The 23,511-nt window shown below is 49.2% G+C and overlaps 1 protein-coding gene across 1 annotated transcript in view; it reads left to right on the top strand.

Moving 5' to 3' along the window:
• The window catches only part of CHAT (choline O-acetyltransferase), a 49,443-nt gene that overhangs the window by 11,549 nt on the left and 14,383 nt on the right, over nucleotides 1-23,511 (top strand). The window contains exons 6-9 of the mRNA XM_059899934.1: nucleotides 36-216; nucleotides 2,114-2,291; nucleotides 19,040-19,209; nucleotides 23,401-23,501. Of these exons, the coding sequence (XP_059755917.1) occupies nucleotides 36-216; nucleotides 2,114-2,291; nucleotides 19,040-19,209; nucleotides 23,401-23,501 (630 nt within the window). The remainder of the gene's footprint in view (nucleotides 1-35; nucleotides 217-2,113; nucleotides 2,292-19,039; nucleotides 19,210-23,400; nucleotides 23,502-23,511) is intronic.

The following is a 23,511-nucleotide window of genomic DNA, read 5'->3' as shown; positions in this document are numbered from 1 at the left end:
TGATTCCCTGCCTCCCTTCCCTCCCGCCCCTCCAGCCACTCCATCCCCACTGACTGTGCCAAGGGCCAGCTGTCAGGGCAGCCGCTCTGTATGAAGCAATACTATGGGCTCTTCTCCTCCTACCGGCTCCCCGGCCACACCCAAGACACGCTGGTGGCCCAGAAGAGCAGCGTCATGCCGGAGCCTGAGCACGTCATCGTGGCCTGCTGCAACCAGGTAGGCGGCCCCTGGCTGCTGCAGCCTCTCAGGCTTGGGGAGGGGTGCACGTGTGCTCATGCATTCCTGCTTCTCCGAGGGTGTTCAACCCCCTCCCAGAGTCACGCGGTGAGCTGGGGCAGGGTGGCCCCAAAGTGGGGTCTCTTGATTCCTGGTCAGTCCCATTTCTCTCCGCTGGTTGGATTTTAAGAACGAGGAGAGTCATCAATTGAGAATGCCTTCAGTGGGTTCCCATTTCAGTCCTGACCACCCAGGTCAGGTTCAAAGAGCCGCCTGGATGGACTGAGAGTCGCTAATGAGACCCAGCCTGTCCTTAGCCCTTCCACATGCAGTCACCCAGGCCGTGGCCTTCCTGGAGACCACATACAGACAGATGGACAGCTTACAGACTGACTGTCAGGACCTCCATGTCCAGACTGTGGGCTTGGCACTTCCGTTCATCCCATCTGATCCTACGATGACCCTGCCAAGGGGGCCTTGGAATCTCCATTTGACAGATGAGGAAACGAGACTCAGGTTAAGTGGCTTGTCCAAGGGTGAGAAGTCCTCCTAGGTCTGCCAGTGTCACAAGCCCACAAGGTCCTCAAACTGGGTTCCAGGGAACAAAAAAGAGTCCATGGCGGCCCAGGGGACGGGCCAGGCGTGAGGACTTCTGACACCAGACAGTATAGTCTATATATTGAGGCTCCACATAAATATTCCATCTGACTAAAAGCTGTTTTGTTTTCTGTCAAAACCCAAGTTTGACACCCACCCTGGGGACTCCCCTGATATTTGTTCTACAGTGTTTTATTCTTGGGCTCATCTGACATTTTCAGTCTAAGCCGGGAGCCCTAAGTCTGCCATTGGAGGATGGCTGGTCCCAGGTTCGAAGCCCACCTGACACCTGGCCGGCCACAAAACAAGGACCTTTCTCCATCTTCCTTCAAAAGTCAAACCCAGAATTTCCCAGCCCCCATGCACCCTAGGGTCCATCCCTTCCAGAAGCGCTCTCAGGCTCCCACCCTGAGCCAGGCCACCTGTATGCCGTTCAGCGTGTGGGACCAGGCGCTCACATCAACCAGCTGACAAGCGTTCTTGACCTGGGGCTCGGAATAAAACCCTTTACAATGCCCGAGGCTCTAGCTTCAAAACTGCTGAACGACAGCTCACAAGCCTTACACACAGAGCACACGCAGGTGCACATGTATATGTGTACACGTACGCGTAGAGCATTTTGTGTGTTGTTTTTCCATTTTAATCTTCCTCTGCATATTATTTGCTGACTTGCTTTTTTTCTCCACTCACCAGTGTGTTTGAGATCTATCCCTGTAGCTGTACCTAGAGCTAGTTCATTCCTTTTAACTGCTGGATAGACATGCACTGGACGAGTACACCACAATTTACTTAACCATTCCCCTACTGGAGAACATTTGGGCTCTCTGTACCGCTTTGCTATTGCAAACAGGCTGATATGCACATTCCTTTATATGTCTTTCCAGGCACAAGAGTATACATTTCTCTAAGCCTTAGGCTAGAGTATGTATTTATAAGAGCAACTGCTGAATCATAGGGCGTGCACATTTTCAGTTTTGATTGACACAGCCCTCCAACAGCAGTTGTATCCATTTCTACTCAATTCCCCACAAACATAATGGTTTTATGTAATCTAGGAACTACAGAAACAAGCTTTCTTTAGTAAGTTTAATCTGACCTTCTTTGATTTGGGGCAGTTTGGAGGCCAGCACAGTCGGCAGTGTTGGGCTGGTCCCTACATTATGACTCTTCAGAACCATCACATACCTTGGGAACCATGGGCCCGAGCATCCCCGCCCTGCTCCCGTGTGGAGGCTCAGGGAGGGCCTGACGCCTTGGGCTGGCCGCCCTGAGTGACATCTTTGACCTGTTTCCCCCACAGTTCTTTGTCTTGGATGTTGTGATTAATTTCCGCCGTCTCAGTGAGGGGGATCTGTTCACTCAGTTGAGAAAGATAGTCAGAATGGCTTCCAACGAGGATGAACGCTTACCTCCAATCGGCCTGCTGACGTCAGACGGGAGGAGCGAGTGGGCTGAGGCCAGGACGGTCCTCGTGAAAGGTTAGCAGCAGTGCCCAGCGCGTCTCCACGCTCATCTCATCCTCACGCCCATCGGCTCCCCTCCCTCCAGGGTTGGGCGCCATGCCTCATCCCCATTTGCCATAGCATGGGGAGCTCAGGCCTCCCTCCAACCCAGGACCGATGGCATGTCCTACTGTCAGCCGCGGTGCCTTGAAACCGAAGGCACCTTTTGTACCCTTGTAATTCATCTGACAATGTGCTAGCTTTCTGGGTGAGGCTGACTAGCCCTGGAATCTGAGGATGTCCAGGAATATGGAGGGAGGGAAGGTTATGAGCTGGATGAAGGCCAGCTGCAATGAAGCAGTTGTGTTTTACTGGTGGGCAGGGATGGTACTCATTTCAAGAGTCTGAGTCACTGGGAGAGCTGTCAGGTGGGGACTTGGGATGGAGCCCACCTCTGGGAGGGTGGTTGGCTACCTCCTTCCTGTGATTTCATGGTCCCGGAACTCTTCATCTTCAAGCTGACCTTATCCTTCAGGCTGCTGCTCTTATGAAAGTTTCTGAGCGTTCCCATAAGAAATCCAGGAAGAGCCTTAAAATTTTCAAATCATCCTTCTGGAAACTACTTTTCAAACCCAAAGCGAGCCCTATTCTCAGAAACTGGATGGAGAGCTTTCCTTTCTTGCTTACATTGGAGATTCCCAGATGAGGGGTGACACTTCTGTGAGCCTCTGTCTGCCCCTCAGGTTTTGATGCAGCCAGGTGACCATTCAGACCCCCTGAGTGTCTGTAAGCTGAGGACCTGGGATAGGCCTAGGGAGTGTAAGGGACAGAGAGGATGAACCCCTGGCCCTGAGCAGCCCCTTCGATAGGAATCGGGGAAGGGATGGCAGATGAGGGAGCAGATTTAAGTACATAGTAATGCAGTGTCTACCCATGTAAGGCAGTAGAGCCAGCAGGTGCCAAATAAATGCTCCAGGACTTCGGAGAGGGGAGGGAGCCCTTCTAATTGGGAGGCTTTTGAAAGGCTTTGTAGGAAGAGGTGGGAATTGAGCAAAGCCCTGTGACATGAGTGAGAGGGGCAGGAAGGAGGGACAGTGTCCAGGCAAGCAGACCAACTGCAGTACCATGAGGAGAGCAGTCTGGCCGGAAAAGGTGGCCATGCTAAATGTACTGAGAGAATGAGAAGGTGGTGGGGCTTGGATGTATGGCCACAGGCACTTCCCTCTCCCTAGAAAGTTCTTCCCCCAGGGCTGGCTGGCTCCTTGCACCATCCCAAACTCAGCTCAGGTGCCCCACCCTAGACCCTCCTTGAGCATCCCCCAGCTCTCCCCAGCACACTCTGTCCCCTTGTCCTGTTTTCTCATCTTGATTGCATTTCTCACCCTCTGAAGTCAGCTTTTTATTTGTTTGATTCATGCTGATTATCTGTCCTGCCCCACCCTCCAAGTCTATAAGGTCCAGGAGAACAGGGCCCTTACCTGGTTTAACTTCTGAATCTGCTGTCCCCAACACAGTTGGTCCCCAATTATATTTGTTAAATAAAAGAATGAAGGACTACTAAGGATACTGGGTCCCAGACATTTCCCACTTACCAATGAATTATTCTTTCATTCGATTCTTGGGCACCTACAAGTGCTTGGTCTTAAATCAGAGGCTGCATGGGTGACAGGGAGGTGTAAGAGTTGACCCTGTTCTCACCGACCTCACTGCCAAGTGGGGGAATTAATAACTTATGATTTGAAAGTGAGTTGATTCCCTCAGCAGACCATGGTGTAATCAAATCCCACTCTTCTCCCCTCCAGGGAAAGAGACAGGCATCAAAAGAATCGCCTCTGCTTCCAGTACGGTTCCCACTTTATTAGCAGGCCAGGCCCAAGCCATCTCTCTGCAGTACTGACTGGGACTGCCTTGGGGTCTGAGTGCTTGGGTGCGCTAATCGGAATTAATTTGTTAATGGCACTTGATCTGGCTTTCTGAATGGAAGTGCTGTTTCTAAAGGAAGCACGGCAGAAAGGAGGGGGCACATACATGCCTTCCCTTTGGAAATCTAATTAATCCAGTTAGCACTGACTGTGTCATCTGCACAGCGGGAAGCCAATCTTTCACAGAACTCTCCTCTCTGGAGTGCCCCTTCCCACGGAAGGAGAACAGGGAAACCACTTAGGATACAATTTTGGTGTAAAAATGAAAGATTAAGGCAGCTTGGGCTAGAGTGGAGAGTGAAGATGGAAAGACATGGATGGGGTCTAGATAAGTTTCAAACTAGAAGTGACAATAAGGAAAAGAGGAATGAGCAAGAGTCCTAGGTTTTTGATGTGAGCAACTGAGTAGATGGTGGTACCATTCACTGAGATGAGAACCAGGTGAGGGAAGTGGCAACAGAATGGAGAAGTCCTTTCCAAGTATGTTAGGGTTGAGACGCCTTGAGTCAAGTTAGATCTATGTGTCTGGTGCTCAAGGGAGAGGTCGGTACAGAGATATAAATTTGAGAGCCATCAGCACAGAAGTGATATTTAAAGTCACGGACTTGGATGAGATCATCTGGAAACGGAAGAATGGGGCCTTGGAGGTCAGGTAGAGAAAGATGCAAAGGGGATTGCAAAAGAGCAGCCTGTGAAGTCAAGAGGAAACCAGGAGATGAGTCACGAAAATCCAAGAGGGAAGGAGAGAGCCGCTGACCACGTGGGATGTTGCTGAGAGTTCGCGGAAGAACAGGACAGAGAGGACACCTGGGCTTAGCAACCCTAAGTCATCCGTGACCTTCACCAAAGTCAGACTAGAGTACTAGGAAGGGTGAATGGTTGTATGCTGATGGAAGCCATCCAATAGCAAGAGGGAATTGTTGATGAGACGGTCACTGAGTAGAATCTCAAAGGGTAGATGGTTCTTTTCAGACACTTTGGTACTAGAAAGAGCAGAAAAATGGGAGTGGTGGGAAGAGGATGGGGCTCAAGGGCAGTGTTTTTAGTAGGAGAGGCAAGTGCATGGAAGTAATCCAGGAAGTGAAATTGTTAATGAGGAGAGAAGGGACAAATGGAGGGGTGGAATTCTTGCAAAAGCAAAAGGAAATGGAACCCAGAGAATCAGAGGCCTTTGACTGGTACAAGGAAAACAGAATCTGGGCCCGAGGTCCACAGGGATGTGGCTGTGGTGGCAGGAATAAGAGGAGGTTCCTGACTAGAGGCTTCTGGCCTCAGATCCGCAGAACCACGGCTATGCACCAAGAGAGGCGAGGGTGGGATGCTGGAGGCAGAAGAGAATACATGAAATAGCCTCTTGCAAAGTGGGGAAGACAGCCTACTCAGGAAACTTGCTAAGATTCATGGACTGTGTCGAGCTCGTATTTGAGGGCTTGGGGTCATACATTTCAGAAGAAATTAATTAGCATTGTTTTGCATTTCCCCCCTCCCCATAGCGTTCAGGTCCTGAGGTGCAGGCAAGGAGAAGGTGGGTTGCTGGATTCAGCCAAGGTTGGTGAGCATAACAGTGGGAGTGGGGGGCAGGTGTGGCAGGGGAATGACTATAATGTTGGAATCTGAACTGAGTAAGGAGATTCGTTAATCTGCTCAGGCTGCCATAACAACGTACGACACACTGGGGGGCTTAGACAACAGCCATTTATCTTCCCCTACTTTTGGAGGCTAGAAGTCCAAGATCAAGGTGTCAACAGAGTTGGTTTCTTCTGAGGCCTCTCTCCTTGGCTCATGGATGGCCGTCTTCTCCCTGTGTCTTCACATCGTCTTCCCTCTGTGTGTGTGGATGTCTGTGTTCTCATCTCCTCTTCTTATAAGGACACCAGTCATGTTGGATTAGGGCCCCACCCCAGTGACCTCATTTTAATTTAATTACCTCTGTAAAGATCCCCATCTCCAAATACGGTCCCATTCTGAGGTACAGGGACTTCAACTTGGGAATTTTGGGGGGACATAGTTCAGCCCATCACAGGAGGGAAGTGAAAGACAGGGGTGGGAGATAGAGAGTTGAAACAGGCAGTGGGACCCAAGGGTTTTGGGGGTGTCAGTGAGGTGAGACGTGTTGCAGTGGGAGGTAAGAGAGTGTGAAGCAGGAGTCAAGAGTGTGGTCAGGGTGCGGCACGATTGAACTAGGCTTCAGAGGGGGTTGGCTCCTGATAGAGGTACATCCCCAGATGTGATGGTGGGAGTGGGTACAGAGGTTAGACTGTCAAAAGTGAGAGGTCGAGGGGCTGAGAGAGGAGTATGCCAGCCAGGTCACACACACGGGGACGTCCAAGCTACTGGAAGGATGGCCAGAGTGGTGATGGGGAGGAAGAAGATGAGCCAGGAGCCCAGGTCATCATGGTCTGACACTGTGAAGAAGTCAGTGGAGCCCAGCAGCAAGGAGGAGGATGTGATGGGAGGGATGAAAGCCGACAGCTGCAGCTCCAAAGGGAAAGGGAGGAGGAGGAGTCATTTAGGAGCAGGAACAGAGAAGGGGAAGCCCCCTACCAATCTGGCCCCCTGGTGAGTGTGAGGAGACACAACAGTCTCTTAGGAGGTGGTTCAGGGAAGCGGGCCTTCAGGGGATGCCACCCTCCAGTTGAGGCAGAAGGTGAATAGAACACTTTCAGAAGAGGTTAACAACACAAGGGAATAGCCAGTCAGTCACCGTGAAGAGTCCAGGAAGGAGGAGAGGGGGAGGGGGGAGGGCTGTGTCCACACAGGGGACACTGGAACAGCAGGGGATGAGAGTGCCAGGGAAAGACCCAGGGATGGTGGTCATTGTTACAAATGATGCTCCCAAAGCCCTAACCTCGGGGAAGCCTCTCTCCTGGTTCCAGGAGCAGCTGCTGGCTGTGGTTGTGAAGCTTGGGGGTCTTTCTGGCTCACAGTAAAACCACAGTTAATTCTGTGAAATGGGTTGAGCTTTCCGGGGTATCTCAGCTGAAATCCCAAGGGCTCCACCTCCCTTCCTGGGACCCAGGCAGAGACCCAGTCCATGGGCACTGGGCCCAGGCTGGCACTGTCCAGCAGGAGGCTTTAGCCATGCTGAGCTCTGCTTGTCCTGATGGAGGCCTGGACCAAGGAGCCTGAACTCAGACAAAATCCACCCCTGAATTCTCACAGGATCAGCTGAGACCCAGAGGGGCAGTTGATTTCATCAATCCACTCTCTTTCCAGAGATGGTCCCTTGATCCCCCAACCAGGATGGCTACCTCTGTGAACCCGCAGGCTGCCCAGCCCCTGACCCTCTGCCATGACATCAAGAGGGTGGAGCTCATGGAGGTCCAGTAACTGCCAGTGGGGCACAGCCCACATGGAGTGCCCTCCGGGGAGGCCAAGGGCTACAAGACCTGCTGGGACCATTACTGCCCCTGAGGCCTGCCATCTTGCTGGGGAGACCAGAATAAGCAGAATCGTTAGGGCAAGAGTGGACAGGATAAAACCAAAGGAGGGTCTCCATCAGGAGTCCTGCGGGAGTTTGGAGGCCTCACCCCTCTGCATGTCATAGCCCAGGAGGGTTTCCTGTGTCAAGTGGGACTAGAGGTAAACCCACGTGGGTTGAGGTCGGTGGGACTGGGTCTAGCTGACAATATCAGGATCATCTAGAGAGTTCCTAAAAAAACCCCAAAAAACCCAGATTCCTGGGTGCTGGTGATTTTCCAGTGGGACTGGAGAGAGGCCAAGGGATTTGTATTCTTAAAGCACCCACAGGTGTAGCCCAGGTTGGGACCCACTTATTCATATATCAGCGGCTACTGTGCATGGAGGTTCCCCTTGGTGCTGGGCCCTGTCCTGGGCGCTTTCTGTCCCTTGTTGCCATCAGTCTTCATAATAGCCTGTGAGGTGAGAAGTTCATCCCCACAGAGCAGAGGAGGCTGTGTCTCCCACAGTTCGAGGGAGTCCCCACCCTTACAGGTGGTGGGCGGTGGAGCCAGGACTGAATAGGGAACATCTGTCTCCCCAGCCTGAGATCTGCGGGGCCGGGTGGGCAGGGGTGGGATTCAGGCCTCAGGAGGGCCGTGCACATCCTCTCAGGACCTCCCTCCCCGCCCAACGCGAAGCTATGGCCTTCCCGAACCCAGGAGGAGCCAACACCGTTATCCTGGTCTGGAAATTTAATCAGACATCCCGCCCTGAGTCTGGAAGACTACAGCGCTTGTCAATTTGTAGGAAAAGGATAGCCAGCTCGGAGACACCTCCACCCCACTCACCCACCGCAGCCCGCTGGCTTGCATGGGTGCTGCCGTGGAGAACCTGCGAGCAGACTTCGGAGGCATATGCCTCCGTTTACACAGTCCCGTAAATATTTATCCCCAGCAGCCAATTAGAGCTGAGCCACTGCTTTCAAGGAGGGAACTGACAGAAGGTAGCTGTGTCTGCAGAAGGCCTCCTCGGTCATGGTTTACAAGAACCCCTCGGGATGGGGCATTTTGCTCTTTAAATATTGTCATCCAGAGATAGGCAAGTCTGCTGATTTGAAAAACAATTGCACGTTAGCAATAACAGCATGTCTGATTTAACTGGCCCAGAAATACCTCCTGGTCTCTTGAGGCCGAATGCTGTTTCTTGGGGCCAACCCCTCCCTCCCACAGTGGAAGCATGAAGGCTTTTATGGATGAGACCATCCAGGCAGGCAGAGGCATGTGGTCCAAGGCAAGAGGCCTGGGCTTGACCTGTGCCTCACTGCTGTCCCCTGGAGCCTGGCTTCCTAGGCCAGGATGTGGAAATAGCAGCCCCACCCGTGGATAGGACCAAGGGGATGCAAAGCTGGTGGCCTGGTGCCCGGCACACAGAGGGTGATCGCTAAGGGATAACTCTTATTAGATTGGGGAAAACACTCTGGGGATGTTTTGCCCAAGCCCACAACCTCTCTGGAAAAATCCGGTGAACTGAAAATGGACACCTGTTGATGGGCACTGCCCTTGCAGTCAGTGACAGTGGCCCATGGCCTCAGACTGAATGGCCTATAGTCCTTGTGTGGAGCCCTAACCCTTATTGACTCTGGGGTGCTCTTTTGCCTCCTCCAGGCTCCCCACATACCACATGCTCTGTGTGCACACACTCCAGGCACCTGTGCTCTTTCATTTCTCACTGGGTGCCATCTCTCTGGCCCTCACTGTCCATTTCATGAGCAGCACTATGATATTTGGTTACAAGGCAGCTAAGGGGTTTTGGGGTTTTTTTGTATCTCCTGACCTTCTCCACTCACCACCCCTCCCCTATATTCTGGAAGTATGATAGCTCTTTAAATCTGCCTTTGTGGGAAAGGTGGCTAGAACCCAGAGGAAAGAAATTCTTGGTTCCTGACTTTTTTAAAAAAATTAAATTAAACTTATTTGGAAATAATTGCACATGCATTTGTAAGAAATAAACTCGCCTGTACCATTTTCCCCCCGAATGGTAACATCTTGCAAATCTTACAATATCACAACCAGGACATTGACATTGATACAGTCAAGATACAGAACATTTCCATCCCCACAAGGATCCCTCTGTTCCCTTTATAGCCACACCCACCTCCCTTCCAGCCCCATCCCTCCTTAACCCCTAGCAACCACTAATCTATCCTTCATTTCTATGATGTTGTTTCAAGAATGTCATATAAATGGAGTCATGCAGTATGTAACCTTCTGATATTGGCTTTTTCACTCAGTATAATTCTCTGGAGATTCATCCAAGTTATTGCATGTGTGAATAGTTCATACTGCATTCCACAGTATGGATATATCACAATGAGTGATATAACCATTGAAGGATATTTGAGTTTTTTCTACTTTTTGGCTATTACAAATAAAGCTACTATGAACATATATGTATAGGTTTTTGTGTGATCATAAGTTTTCATTTCAGAAAAAAATGTTCAGGAATGAAATTGCTACATCATATGATATTTGCATGCTTAATTTTTCAAGAAACTGCTAAAATGTTTTTCAGAGTGACTGTACCATTTTACATTCCCATCAGCAACGTATAAGTGATCCAGTTTCTCTGCATCCTTACCAGCATTTGGGATTGTCACTATTTTTTTTTTTTTTTTTACCCTTCTGATAGGTGTGTAGTGATCTTACTATAGTTGTAATTTACATTTCTCTTATGACTTATGATGTTGAATATCTTTTCATGGCTAATTTCCCTCTATAGCTCATCTTTTGGGAAATATCATTTCATGTCTTCTGCTCATTTTCTAATTGGATTGTTTGGGGTTCAGGTTTTGGGTTTTGGGGTTTTCTTTTTACTGTGAGTTCTGAGAATTGTTTCTATATTCTTTACTAGCCTTTTATTGGATATGTGGCTTTATATTTTCTCCCAATATGTAGCTTATCTTTTCATCTTCTTAACAGGGTGTTTCACTAAGGAAATGTTTTTAGTTTTGATGAAATCCAATTTATCAATTTTTCCTTTTATGGATCATACATTTGGCATCAACTCTAAGAATTCTTTGCCTAGCCCGAGATCCCAAAGATGAATTTCTCCTATTTTTTTCTAAAAGTTTTATAATATTGTACATTTAAGTTGACAATCCATTTTGTATTAATTTTTTTATAAGATATGAGATTAAAAAAATATTTTTTTATTTGGGTATAGTTGTTTTACAATTCTGTGTTAGTTTCTCCTATACAGCGAAGTAGAGCTCCCTGTGCTGTACAGCAGGTTCTTATTAGTTATCTATTTTATACATATTAGTGTATATATGTCAATCCCAATCTCCCAGTTTATCCCCCCCGCCCTGCTTTCCCCGCTTGGTGTCCACACGTTTGTTCGCTACATCTGTGTCTCTATTTCTGCCTTGCAAACCAGTTCATCTGTACCATTTTTCTAGATTCCACACATATGCATTAATATACGAGATTTTTATCCAAGCTTTTTAGAGGAGGGGTGCCTATGAGTGTCCAATTACTCCAGTAATATTTGTTGAAAAGGCCATTCTTCCTCCACTGAATTACTTTTGCACCTTGGTCAAAATCAATTGGACATATTTGTGTTAGTCTATTTTGGGGTTTTCTGTTCACTTCCATTGATCTATGTGTTCATCTCTGCCAATACCACACATTCTTGGCTATGTAACTATGTGATAAGTCTTTAAATTGGATACACTGACTCCTCCAACTTTATTGTTTTTTAAAATTGTTTTAGCTATTCTAGTTCCTTTGCCTTTTCACATAGATTTTAGAATAATCTTGTCTATATCTACAAAAAGTCTTGCTGGGATTTTGATGGGAGCTGTGTTAAGCTTGTATATCAGTTTGGGGAGAATTGGCATCTTCACCCTGTTGAGTGTTCCAATGCGTGAACACGGTATGTCTCTCCATTTACTTAGATCTTTGATTTTTTGCATTAGTGTTTTGTAGTTTCAGTATACAAGTCCTGTATGGTTTTGTTAGATTTACACTGGAGTACTTCATTTGTTTTGCATGATTTAAATCACATTGTATTTTTAATTTTGGTGTTCCTGCCTTGTCACTGGTATGCAGAAATACAATTGATTTTTGTATGTTTATCTTGTACCTTATGAACTTCTAACTCACTTATTAGTTCTACGTGGGTTTTTTTTTGTAGATTCCTTATAATTTTCTACATAGATAAATCATGTCATATGAAAATAGGCAGTTGTTTTTTCTTTCTTGTATGTTTCTTTTTTATTCCCTTTTCTTGCCTTTTTGTGCTGACCAGAACTTCCAGTACTATGTTGAATAGCAGTGGTAAGAATGGGTATTCTTTCTTGTTCCTCATCTTAGGGGCAAAGCATGCAGTCTTTTCACCCTTAAGTATGATGTTAGCTATAGGATTTTTTTGTAGATGCTGTTTATGAAGTTGAGGAAATTCCCTTCTATTCCTAGTTTTCTGAGATTTTATCATGACAAGATGTTGAATTTTGTCACTTACACTTCATCCATTGATATAATCATGTGATTTTTCTGTAGTCTGTTAATACAGTGGATTACATCAATTGATTTTCAAATATTGAACCAGGTTTGCATCCCTGGAATAAGCCCCACTTAGTCACAGTGTATAGTTCTTTTTATATGTTGCTTAATTCTATTTGCTGATATATCGTTAACTATCTTTGTCTCTATATTCATGAGGGTTATTTGTCTTGTAGTTGATTGTTTTTTTCGTGTGTTTAGGGGTGGTGGCGGTGGTGGTATACTGTTTTATCTGGCTTTGGTGTCAGGGTAACATTGGGAAGTGTTCCCACCTCTTATATTATCTGGAAGAAATTGTGTAGATTGGAGTTAATTCTTCCCTAACTGCTTGGTAGAATTCTCTAGAACCATCTGGGCTTGGAGATTTTGGTGGGAAGGGGAAAGTTTAAACTTACAAATTCAATTTCCTTAATAATTACAGGGTCTCCAAATTATCTGTTTCATATTTGGTGCATTGTGGTAGTTTATACTTTTTAAGGGATTGGTCCATTTCATCTAAGTTGTCAAATTTATGTCTGTAGAGTTGTTCATAGTATTTCTGAAAAGTTATCTTTTTGATATCTGCAAGATCCATAGTGATGTGCCTGTTTAATCCCTGATATTGTGTCTTTTATCTCTTTTGTTTTTCTTCATTAGTCTTGCTAGAGATTTGATTGATTTTTGAAAAGAAACAGCTTTCTTTTCATTGATTTTCTTTCTTTTTTTTCCCTGTTTTCAATATCATTGATTTCTGCTCTTTGTTATGTCTTTCCTCCTCCTTGTTTTCGGTTTATTTTGCTTTTTTTCCCTAAGTTTTTGAGGTGAGAACTTATATTATTCATTTGAGACTTTTCCTCTTTTCTGATGTCAGCATTTGTGCTATACATTTCCCTCTCAACAAAGCTTTAGCTGTGTCTCACAAATTTTGATATGGTGTATTTTTATTTTCATTTATTTCTATGCTTTTTTAAAAAATTTCCTTTAAGATTTCCTCTTTGACCCGTGGATTATTTGGAAGAGTGTTGTTTAGTTTCCAAATGTTTGGAACGTTTATTTTTCTACTGTTTTTAAAAATCTTGATTCCAGTGGTCAGAGAACACATTTTGTATGATTTCAATTATTTTCAATTAGTTGAGGGTGTTTTATGGCCTAGGATATGGTCTACTGTGGCATATATATTCCATGGGCACTTGAAGAGAATGTGCACTCTGCTGTTGTTGGGTGAAGTGTTCTATCAATAGATCCTGTTGATTGATGGTGTTGTTAAGTTCTTTTATATCCTTGCTGACTTTCTGTAGCTGTTCTGTCAAGTATCAAGAGAGGGGTGTTGAAGTCTCCAATACACTTGTGGATTTGTCAATTTTTCCTTCAGTTCTGTTAGTTTTTGCTTCACATATTTTGAGGTATGTTTGGTAGATACACATTTAGGATTGCTATGTCTTCTTGGTAGACTGACCCTTTTTTTTATGTAATATCCCTCAACATCTCTTGTAATTTTCTTTGCTCCGAAGTTTACTTAATCTGATATTAATATAGCCACTCCTGCTTTCTTTTCATTAATATTTGCTGGATGTGTCCTTTTCCATTTCCTTTCACCCAACCTATATCATTATATTTGATGTGAGTTTCTTGTAGATAGAATATAGCTTGGACATACTTTTGTCGGCCTCCTCATAGCTTCTAGGGGCTGGGAGTATAAAGATCACCCCATAAGCCATAGAGTAGAGAAGAATTTGACAGGTGTGATGGCAGACTTCCCTCCCAAAAGGAGCTATGATTCCTTTATCTGGGGAGGAAAGATGCTCAGATGTGATTGACAGATATTTAGAAGCTCTAAGTGTCTGAGAAGGAACCCAGTGCATCCATCTCCCAGACTATCTATTCCCAGGAAATAGATCCCAGAGGGCTGTGCGTCTGTCTGTGTATGTGCGTGTGCACAGGTGGGTGTGTTGGGGAGCAGCACCTGAGGGGTCTGCAGCCCTCTAGAGGCAGAGGTGCTGTGTTCATTTTATCTTTGCTCACCTTAGTCACAGTCTGGATGCTTTCAACCTCTAACAGAAGCTCCAGGGCCCTTCAAGGCCTCATGGCCTCTGGAATTTCTGCATCGCCGAAGCTGTCAACTCCCCAGGCATGGGTGGCAGCTCCTCCTATTACTCAACTCCGACTTCTGCCTATTAAGCAGGGGCTCCTTGAGGAAGATTGATTTACCACATTAAGCGAGCCTCCGTGTGCTCGATGAGGATGTCACAAGACAAATGGCTCCTGCCGTGTGCCTCCAGCCCACTGCCCCGTGTTTCCATTACGTTTGGGCCAGAGTCATAGTGGATGAGTTTGGGTGTAGTTCATTTTCTGCCTTACACGATAAACTTGTCAGCATTTGACCGATCAGCTGCTTGTATGCAGGGAGTTCATTTGCAAGGCGACCTGGCATCCCAGCTCTGCTGTCCTGCTCCCATTTCACTCTGTCTAATGAGCTAGGACCCAGTTCCTCTTGGCTGGTGCTGCGCTCCGGGGCCCTGCTCAACCTGCACGCAGTGGTGATAGTTCAGCCCCTCCTCAGGGGTCCCTCTCTCCTGCCTGGAGGTGGCTGCGGCACTGATGCCCAGGGAGCTGTCCTTTTTCGCTGCCAGCCTCCAGTCACCCGGCTGGGAAGGAGTGTGCCAGACTCCCACTCTTCTGCACAGAGGCTGCATCAGACCTGCTCCCCAGCCTCCAAGATGGACAGGCCTGCCGTGGGCTTCCTGGGGAGCTGCAGCCTGCCCACTCCACACTGGCCTTGGGGCTGTTTCATAGGCAAATACCAAGCCTGGGCTCTCAGAGCTCACTGAGACATGGGCCAACGTGTGTAACATAGGGGCTGCCCATGGTCCCCAGGCCCAGGCCCACCACAAGCGGCTAGGCATCACTGACAAGCTCCACCCACAAACCTGGGTGTCTACTGCCTAGCCTCAGAGCCTTTTCCAGCACTGTTATCTCCCTTCCTCTCCACCTATTTGAATCAGACCCAGGCCTAGCCAAGGCCTCCCATGCTTTGAAGTCCCCAGCCACCCTGATCCCAAAGGACCCCCAGAATAGCACACAGTGCAGGGCCAGGCACCATGGCCATCGGCAGGGACTCCTACAGGAGCAGAGGGGGGCAGGGTGGGAAGCTTTGCAGAGAGTGAGGAATCCCTTTCCTGTCTCCATCTCTCCCCCGTCCCTTCCATCCCATGATGCTCCATGCCCCAAAGGTAGTAATTTCCTGACTTTCAAGGGGCTGGCTGAGCTCCTCTGAGCTCCCTCTCTGAGCTGTGCCCACAGATCTCAGCCTCACCTATCCATGCACACTCAAGTCCATTGCTAGCCATGGACACTTTCCTGTGCCCACCTGGGCTGGGGACCCAGGCCCTGCTCTCTGTGAGCTCAAAGGCGTGGGAAGAGGGGGCCAGATCAGGGCTCCTGGAGCTGGACTGTCGGTGACAGGGGTTTGGGGCGCGACAGGGTCACGCACTGTAGGGTCATGCACAGTGCGGTAGGAGGTGGCGGTTATTGAGGTGGCTGGTCCAGCACTGGGCTCAGGTTCCGTGTGAGGCCGGCCTGGTGGAGAGAGCAGAGGGTCCTCATCGGCCCTGAGCAGGCAGCCGAGCTGGCTTCTTCCCGGTGTGAGGCGTCCTGGAGGGCAGGGGCTCTCTGGGCTGCTCCCACCCACACCGGGCGCAGGGTCAGTACCATGAGAGGGTTAGGGAGTTTGGGAGGATTTGACGAGTAGAGCTTTGATAGGCAGAGAAGGAGAAGGGCCCTCATCCAGGGGGCAGCCTGCGTGACGGTGAGGGGATGAATGTGCGCAGGTGACCGGGAGTGACAGGAGGCTCCTGTGAGGTCCATGCAGGGATTCAGGGAAGGCGACCCGGAGGGGCAGCAGATGCGAGCAGTGGAGCTCAGGAGCCATGTTGAGAAGTTTGGATCCTTCCCTGTGGGCCGTAGAAGTTGTTTCTGGTCGAAGAGGGTGACGTGGTGACTGTATCACACTTAAGGAAGGGGGGAGGGGAGTTCTTCACCCCCCAGCCCACCCCCACCACAATGGTGTCTCATTTGCCGTTCGGTCCCCAGGGCATGGCCCAAAACCTTGAAGTGGATCAGATGAGGCAGGAAAGTCCAAGAGGCCACGTGGAAGGTGATGAGTCATCCTGGACCCATAGGAGTCAGGAGGGATCCTGAGCTCCCAGTGCCCCCCAAATCCATATTCTAGACAGGAAGCGGGCAAGGAAGGGCCGAGGATGGGCTGGCTTGCTGGTTAGCCTCGTTCCCAGAGTAGAAGGTCTCCTTTGAGAGACATCTCCTTCCCCCAGGATTTGCAAGAGGAGGGAGGAAGGGGATAGTGGGGACTGCAGACTCCTGTCACTCGAGGACGTGTGTGGACCCCTCTCATGAACCTGGAGAAATCACCCTGGCACTGCACAGGCGGGGACTGCACAGGTGGCCTTAGCATCTGTGTGCCCAGTAGGTGTTGAAGAGACCCAGGGGAGGGTCTCAGGGATTGCCTCACTCGAGGCTGCCTATGCCAGGAAAGGAAACAGCCCAGAGAGCCTGGGGTGAGGCCAAGAGGAGGGAGGAGCAGACAGGACTTTCTCGATGGCCGTTCCAGGCCCCTAACTGGACAGAGGAAAGGATGGGCAGAGTCCGGCTGTGGTCCTCACTGGCAGCGTCAGCTGTGTAATCAGCCTCCCACTGACCGGGGAAGGTGCTGCTGTGCCTAGCTCAACCCATGGGCAGGACCTGGCTGGTGAACAGCATGGGGAGACCTGAGCCTGAGGGTGTGGAAGCTGTACCTGCCCCCACACATTCCTTGGACTTCAGGAAGGCAGAATCCAGACGACTATGACACACGATGGGTATATTTCTCGGCTTCAGGCTCTGGAAGGAAAGAAGGCTCCAGAGCTGGGGACTACGGTGGGGGTGAGGGCTCTGAAAAGAGAAGTTCTGATTCAGCAGTCCCTGGGGTTCCAGTGGGAGGGGCAGGAGGGGAGAGGAGCTTGTGGCTGCAGAAGCAGAGGGCTGCGTGTCCAGGCTCAGAATCGAGGGGCGCAGAGCTGACTGCAGGAAAGAGCAGGGCCAGCACCCAGGACCAGGGCCGCCCAAGGGTCTGCGTCAATGCTGAGACAGGAGGGAGCTGGGAGGGGGCTCGACTGCCTTCTTGGAGGGATCTTCAGCCCCCAGAGTGTTTCTCTCTGACACAGAGAATAGCATTCTGGACAGGGATCTTGTACTTAAATACCTGCAGGGACAAGAGGGTTAAATAAATGAGAGAGGACTGGGGCAAACCAAGGGTGCAGCTTCTCAGCTCCAGGTAATTCCTGCAGTGTGAAGATGTGAATCCAGTGTAACCAGACTGTATAAGTTAGTATTAGATTTGGCCACATGTGACTGAAAACCCAAAATAATAGTGGCTTAAAAAAAATAGAGATTTCTTTCTCTCTTCCTCTCTCTCTCACGTATACCAGAACTGAGCCCTCCAGAGCTGATAGGTGGCTAGGATTCTTCCATCTCACCCCAAGGTTGTGGCCCACAGCCTCCTGGCCCAAAACGGAGGCTAGAGCTCTGGCCATCACACCTGTGTTCCAGGCAGCAGGATGGAGGAAGGTGGAAAGAAGGGCAAAGAGCATGTGCTAGTTGTATTTAAGGAGGTTTCTTGGAAGCTGTCATATAGTGTTTCTAGATTTTGTTGGCAGAATTGAACACATGATTTCCCCCAGCTGTAAGAGAAGCCAGGAAATGTAACTGTAGTTCTGCTTGTCCCTGTGCCAAATTAAAAACCAGGTGTTCGATGACTAAAGGGGGTATGGATATTGGACTATGCCACATAATGCCCCTTTGCTTCCAAATAACAGGCACTCCATCTTCTCATGCATAGAACACACTGGGGCTGGGGGAAGGGTGTAACCCTGCACCTCATCCAGCTCAGAGGTCAGGAGGTCTGGGTGATGTGCAGCCCTCGCCATCGGGTCCTGATGCCCACACACCCTGTGTGGGATGGTGGAGAAAGAATACTGTCACCACAGTAAAGACTCCTGATTGGGAGAAGGGATACACAGCAGCACACAGTCAGGTCCCACTGGGCAGGCTTTGTGAATCTTCCTGTGCCTATTGGAGGAAGCTGCCTGGGGCAGCCCATCTGGCCAGCCCAGCTCTATTCCGGGAGGAACTCCATACCCAGTGTCCCCCATGGAGAAGTCAGGCTCCCCTGGTGACACGTCTCCTGCAACTCAGTGACTTTCAGATGAGTTCTATGTGCCTGAGACTGCCCCAATGATCTCATCTGGATATAGGTTAAGGGGCAACCGGGCCCTTCCACTTACCCTCTGCATGGAAACAACAGCTGGGGTGATGGTGGTGGGAGGGGGCTGGGAGAGCAACACCCTCACTCCCTTACTTCCGATTTTCATGTGAAATTGACTAATTAAAATGTTTTGGCAACTGATGTTTGAAAATCATAGTTCAGGACAAATGAACTTGCTTATGTGCCAGATGTGGCCCGCAGGTGTGAGTGGAGGGTGCCGTTGGATGGGGGAATTGGAGCTCCTTCTCTGGCACAGGCTGGCCTGAGGGTCTAACGTTTACGGGGAAGGTCCCACACCACCCCTTTTCATCCTGGCAGGCAGGACCAGTGACCACACATCTGGGGGCAGACCTGGCTACAGCTGAAGGGCAGGACTCTTGCAGGGACCCTGAGGGTGAGCTGGTCCCTGGGGTTAGCACAGAAGCTCAGGACAGTCAGGCTGACTTCCCGGCCCACCCCCTGGGGTGGTGGGGGACTCAGGCCTGGCTCAAGATCTGGGTGTCCATACGTGTGTCCGCCTGTGGCATGTGGGGCTCTGCAGAGGGGACCCCAGGCCCGGGGCAGGGCAGGTGCTAGGTAAGGCCGTGCTTTCCTGCCCTGCAGACTCCACCAACAGGGACTCTCTGGATATGATCGAGCGCTGCATCTGCCTGGTGTGCCTGGATGCCCCGGGAGGCACGGAGCTCAGCGACACCAACAGGGCACTCCAGCTCCTCCACGGCGGAGGCTGCAGCAAGAATGGGGCCAACCGCTGGTACGACAAGTCCCTGCAGGTAAGCCTCCCCCTGGCAGGGCCAGTGGCCGGAGCCGCCTCACGCTCACATCCAGCAGGCTCTCTTGCTGGCCTCTGCTGCCCAGGAGGCTGCATCTGGGGCCGAGGGAGCGGAGGAGATGTGCCATTGGTGTCAGGCCCTGGACTGGCCAGAACTCTTCTCAGGAGCAAGTGGCCAAACCCAGCTCCAACCCCCTAACCTTCCTGCAGCCCAGCCTAGGGGGCCTCTGGGTCAGACCTGGGGCTCATTCCCCATCTCCCATCACACACTGTAAGGTGGGGGCATACCAGGGGCTCCCATCAAACAAATCCTCAACACGTTCAGCAAGAAGGCACATGAAAAGATGCTCAACACCACCAATTATTAGAGAAATGCAAATCAATACTACAACAAGGTATCACCTCACACCAGTCAGAATGGCCATCAACAAAAAATCTACAAACAATAAATGCTAGAGAGGGTGTGGAGAAAAGGGAACCCTCTTGCACTGTTGGTGGGAATGCAAATTGATACAGTCACTATGAAGAACAGTATGGAGGCTCCTTAAAAAACTAAAAATAGAGCTGCCTTATGATCTAGCAATCCCACTACTGGGCATATACCCTGAGAAAACCACAATTCAAAAAGACACATGCACCCCAATGTTCATTGCAGCACTATTTACAATAGCCAGGACATGGAAGCAACCTAAATGCCCATCAACAGATGAATGGATAAAGAAGATGTGATACATATATACTAGGGTGTCAGGCCATGGACTGGTGTCGGGCTGTGGTCTGTTGAGAATCGGGCTGGGCTTCCCTGGTGGCGCAGCGGTTGAGAATCTGCCTGCCAATGCAGGGGACACGGGTTCGAGCCCTGGTCTGGGAGGATCCCACATGCCGCGGAGCAACTGGGCCCGTGAGCCACAACTACTGAGCCTGCGTGTCTGGAGCCTGTGCTCCGCAACAAGAGAGGCCGCAATAGTGAGAGGCCCGTGCACCGCGATAAAGAGTGGCCCCCACTTGCCACAACTAGAGAAAGCCCTCGTGCAGAAACGAAGACCCAACACAGCCAAAAATAAATAAATAAATAAATTAAAAAAAAAAAAAAGAATCGGGCTGCACAGCAGGAGGCGAGCAGCGGGGGAGCGAGCAAAGCTTCATCTGCCGCTCCCCATCGCTCCCATTACCGCCTGAACCATCCCCCTCTCCCCCAGTCCATGGAAAAATTGTCTTCCACAAAACCAGTACCAAAAAGGTTGGGGACCGCTGATATATACAATGGAATATTACTCAGCCATAAAAAGAAACGAAATTGGGTCATTTGTACAGACGTGGATAGACCTAGAGACTGTCGTACAAAGTGAAATAAGTCAGAAAGAAAAAAACAAATATCATGTATTAATGCATATATGTGGAATCTAGAAAAATGGTACAGATGGACCTATCTGCAAAGCAGAAATAGAGACACAGACGTAGAGAACAAACATATGGACACCAAGGGAGGGAAAGGGAGGGTGGGATGAATTGGGAGATTGGGACTGACATATATACACTACTATGTATAAAACAGATAACTAATGAGAACCTACTGTACAGCACAGGAAACTACTCCGTGCTCTGTGGTGACCTAAATGGGAAGGAAATCCAAAAAAAGAGGGGCTATAGGTATACACGTAGCTGATTCACTTCTCTGTACAGCAGGAACTAACACAATATTGTAAAGCAACTATACTCCAATTTAAAAAAAAAAAGAATCATGTCTGATGCCTGAAGATGTCAGCTTTTCTGAATTTCCGTCACCCTGGCCTGGCCATTTCAATACACCTCCCTTCATCCTTGAGGAGTAGGGTAGCCCAGCATCTCCACAGAAGAAAAGTCATAAAATGAAACAAAACCATTCATATATATACTTTTTGAATTTATTTTTATTTTTGGCCGTGTTGGGTCTTCCTTGCTGTGTGTGGGCTTTTCTCTAGTTGCAGCGAGCAGGGGCTACTCTTCGTTGCAGTGCGCGGGCTTCTCATTGCGGTGGCTTCACTTGTTGCGGAGCACGGGCTCTAGGCGCACAGGCTTCAGTAGCTGTGGCATGTGGGATCAGTAGTCGTGGCTCGTGGGCTCTAGAGCACATGCTCAGTAGTTGTGACGCACGGGCTTAGTTGCTCTGCGGCATGTGGGATCTTCCCGGACCAGGGCTCGAACCCGTGGGCCCTACATTGGCAGGCGGATTCTTAACCACTGCGCCACCAGGGAAGTCCCTGTTCATATATTTTTCATTCATATGACATCAGCCCAGAAACAAGGCATTCACTTTGGCCTGGAGAAAAATACTCACACAGATGAGGACGAAGATTGGGCCATTCATTCCCGTCCCCCATTCTTTTACCCCAGCACGCCGATCCTGAATCTAATCTTATTTGTAAAGCCCCCGCACTTTCACAGTGACCATATTAAGTAGCACGCAACCATCTTTACGTTTTGATTTAGCATCACTCACACTGGTAAGCATTTCTAGGCCGCCTCTCGTTTTTCTCCCTCTCTGTCCCCTACATTCTGCAGGTTATCCTTTTTATTGGTTTGCATATTGATTCTATTTCTGCTGAGTTCTCTCCCTGCTGCACTGGCTATTTAGCCTCCACCAGTGGTGCTAATGGCTTGTAATCTTTCATGGAGCAGCTGTGGGATTGAAATGATACAATGGATGTACAGGACCTGAAACATAGTAAGCCTTGGTAGTGGTTTTTAAAAGGTAACATTTTCCTCCCTTTCTTTTAGCGACAGGGACACAAAAGCACTAATGTGTGAGTGGGCACAGCCCTCCCCTCCTGCCTCACGTGGATGACCGTGCCCACCTCTGGGCTCTTTTGCAGGCAGGACAGATTATCAGGGGAGCTGGAAAAGCCAGACAGGCTCCATGAACGTGAACTGAAAAGTTCAAGAGCGAGTCTCAGGACAGAAAGGCAGGGGACACAAAGGGAGAGAGAAAAGAGCCTGCAAGGGATGAATCTTGAGAGAAACTCTGTGGGAAGTGTGTTTGCTTGAAGAATGGGAGAAAAGATTCGGGCAGCTATGAGATTGGAGGAGACAGGGAGACAGCTCAGAGGTGTGCTGTGCCACAGTTCCCTGGAAGGTCTCATAAAGATTTCAGCAGCTTGTTTATTTGTTTGATTGTTGGTTTGTTTGCTTATGGATGACAGGCTAGTACCTCTTGAGTGTGATGCTGTGCTGAGGTGGACCTCAAGGCAGCCCCACTTTATTCGGGTTATGCTTTAAGAATCAGATTTCCTTCTTCTCACTATTTTCTCCTAGTCCTTTTGTACATACTGAGTATGTCCCTTTTCCAAGTCAACTAAATCCAGCCTTTGTATAGTCATAAAAATCATAAGTAATCTTCACAGTTCCCGTGGGCCTTTCATATGCCTTCTCTCTAAGCCTCACATCGATCCGGTGAACTGGGCCTTATTGGATCCATTTTAAATGAGAGCAAACTGAAGCCAGAGAGTTGAAGTGTCTTGTCAAAGCTCTCTCAGCTGGCAGGCGGCAACCGCAGAACTGGAATCAGGGTCCCTGACTTGAAGCCCAGGCAGCAGTTAATGGGGCATCTTTCGTACACCTTTTTTCACTCCCATCAAGGGATATTTTATTTCTCCCTAGGAATCTGCACACCATCCAAAATGGATCATTATCTTTCATTACTCATGTAACAAAATTATTAAGCACCTACTATGGGGCGATCCTGGGAATAATATCAGTAGTGGCCAAACACACAGGGTCCATCAGACACATAATCACACAAAGCAGACCAGGATGGTGGCCCTGATGTGTACCGTGAAGGGGAAACAGTGCTAACAGGAGCCGAAGGAGCTTGCCCAGGACCTGAGGAGGGTGTGCACCGCCTCGGAGTGAGCTCTTAGGAGTCGCTGGGCTACTTGAGCCGGGGAGCTTTGGGCTCCACCTTCACTGCCTGGGGCATTTCTGGGAAGGAGGTCACACAGTTTAGAGCTGTCTTGAGGCTCCCATACTGTCAGGCCATGGCAATTGCATGCCGCGTTCTTTTCAGGAAGTGATGTGCTTTGGTGTCCCTAGAGGAGAGTTTCCCCCTGAGAGGTGGGGGCAGAGGGAGAATGCAGGGTTCCTGACCTGGGGCCCAGGGGCTGGTTTGAAATATTGACTGTCCCAGAGGTCCACTCACTTCTCTTTCCTATTGCAGTTTGTGGTGGGACGAGACGGCACGTGTGGCGTGGTGTGCGAACACTCCCCATTCGACGGCATCGTCCTGGTGCAGTGCACGGAGCATCTGCTCAAGCACATGTGAGTCTGG

This window comes from Balaenoptera ricei, chromosome 16, assembly GCF_028023285.1.
Source record: "Balaenoptera ricei isolate mBalRic1 chromosome 16, mBalRic1.hap2, whole genome shotgun sequence".
NCBI classification, from domain to species: Eukaryota; Metazoa; Chordata; class Mammalia; order Artiodactyla; family Balaenopteridae; genus Balaenoptera; species Balaenoptera ricei.
The sequence above is the reverse complement of the archived record's forward strand: the minus strand, read 5'-3'. Positions and strand labels throughout refer to the sequence as shown.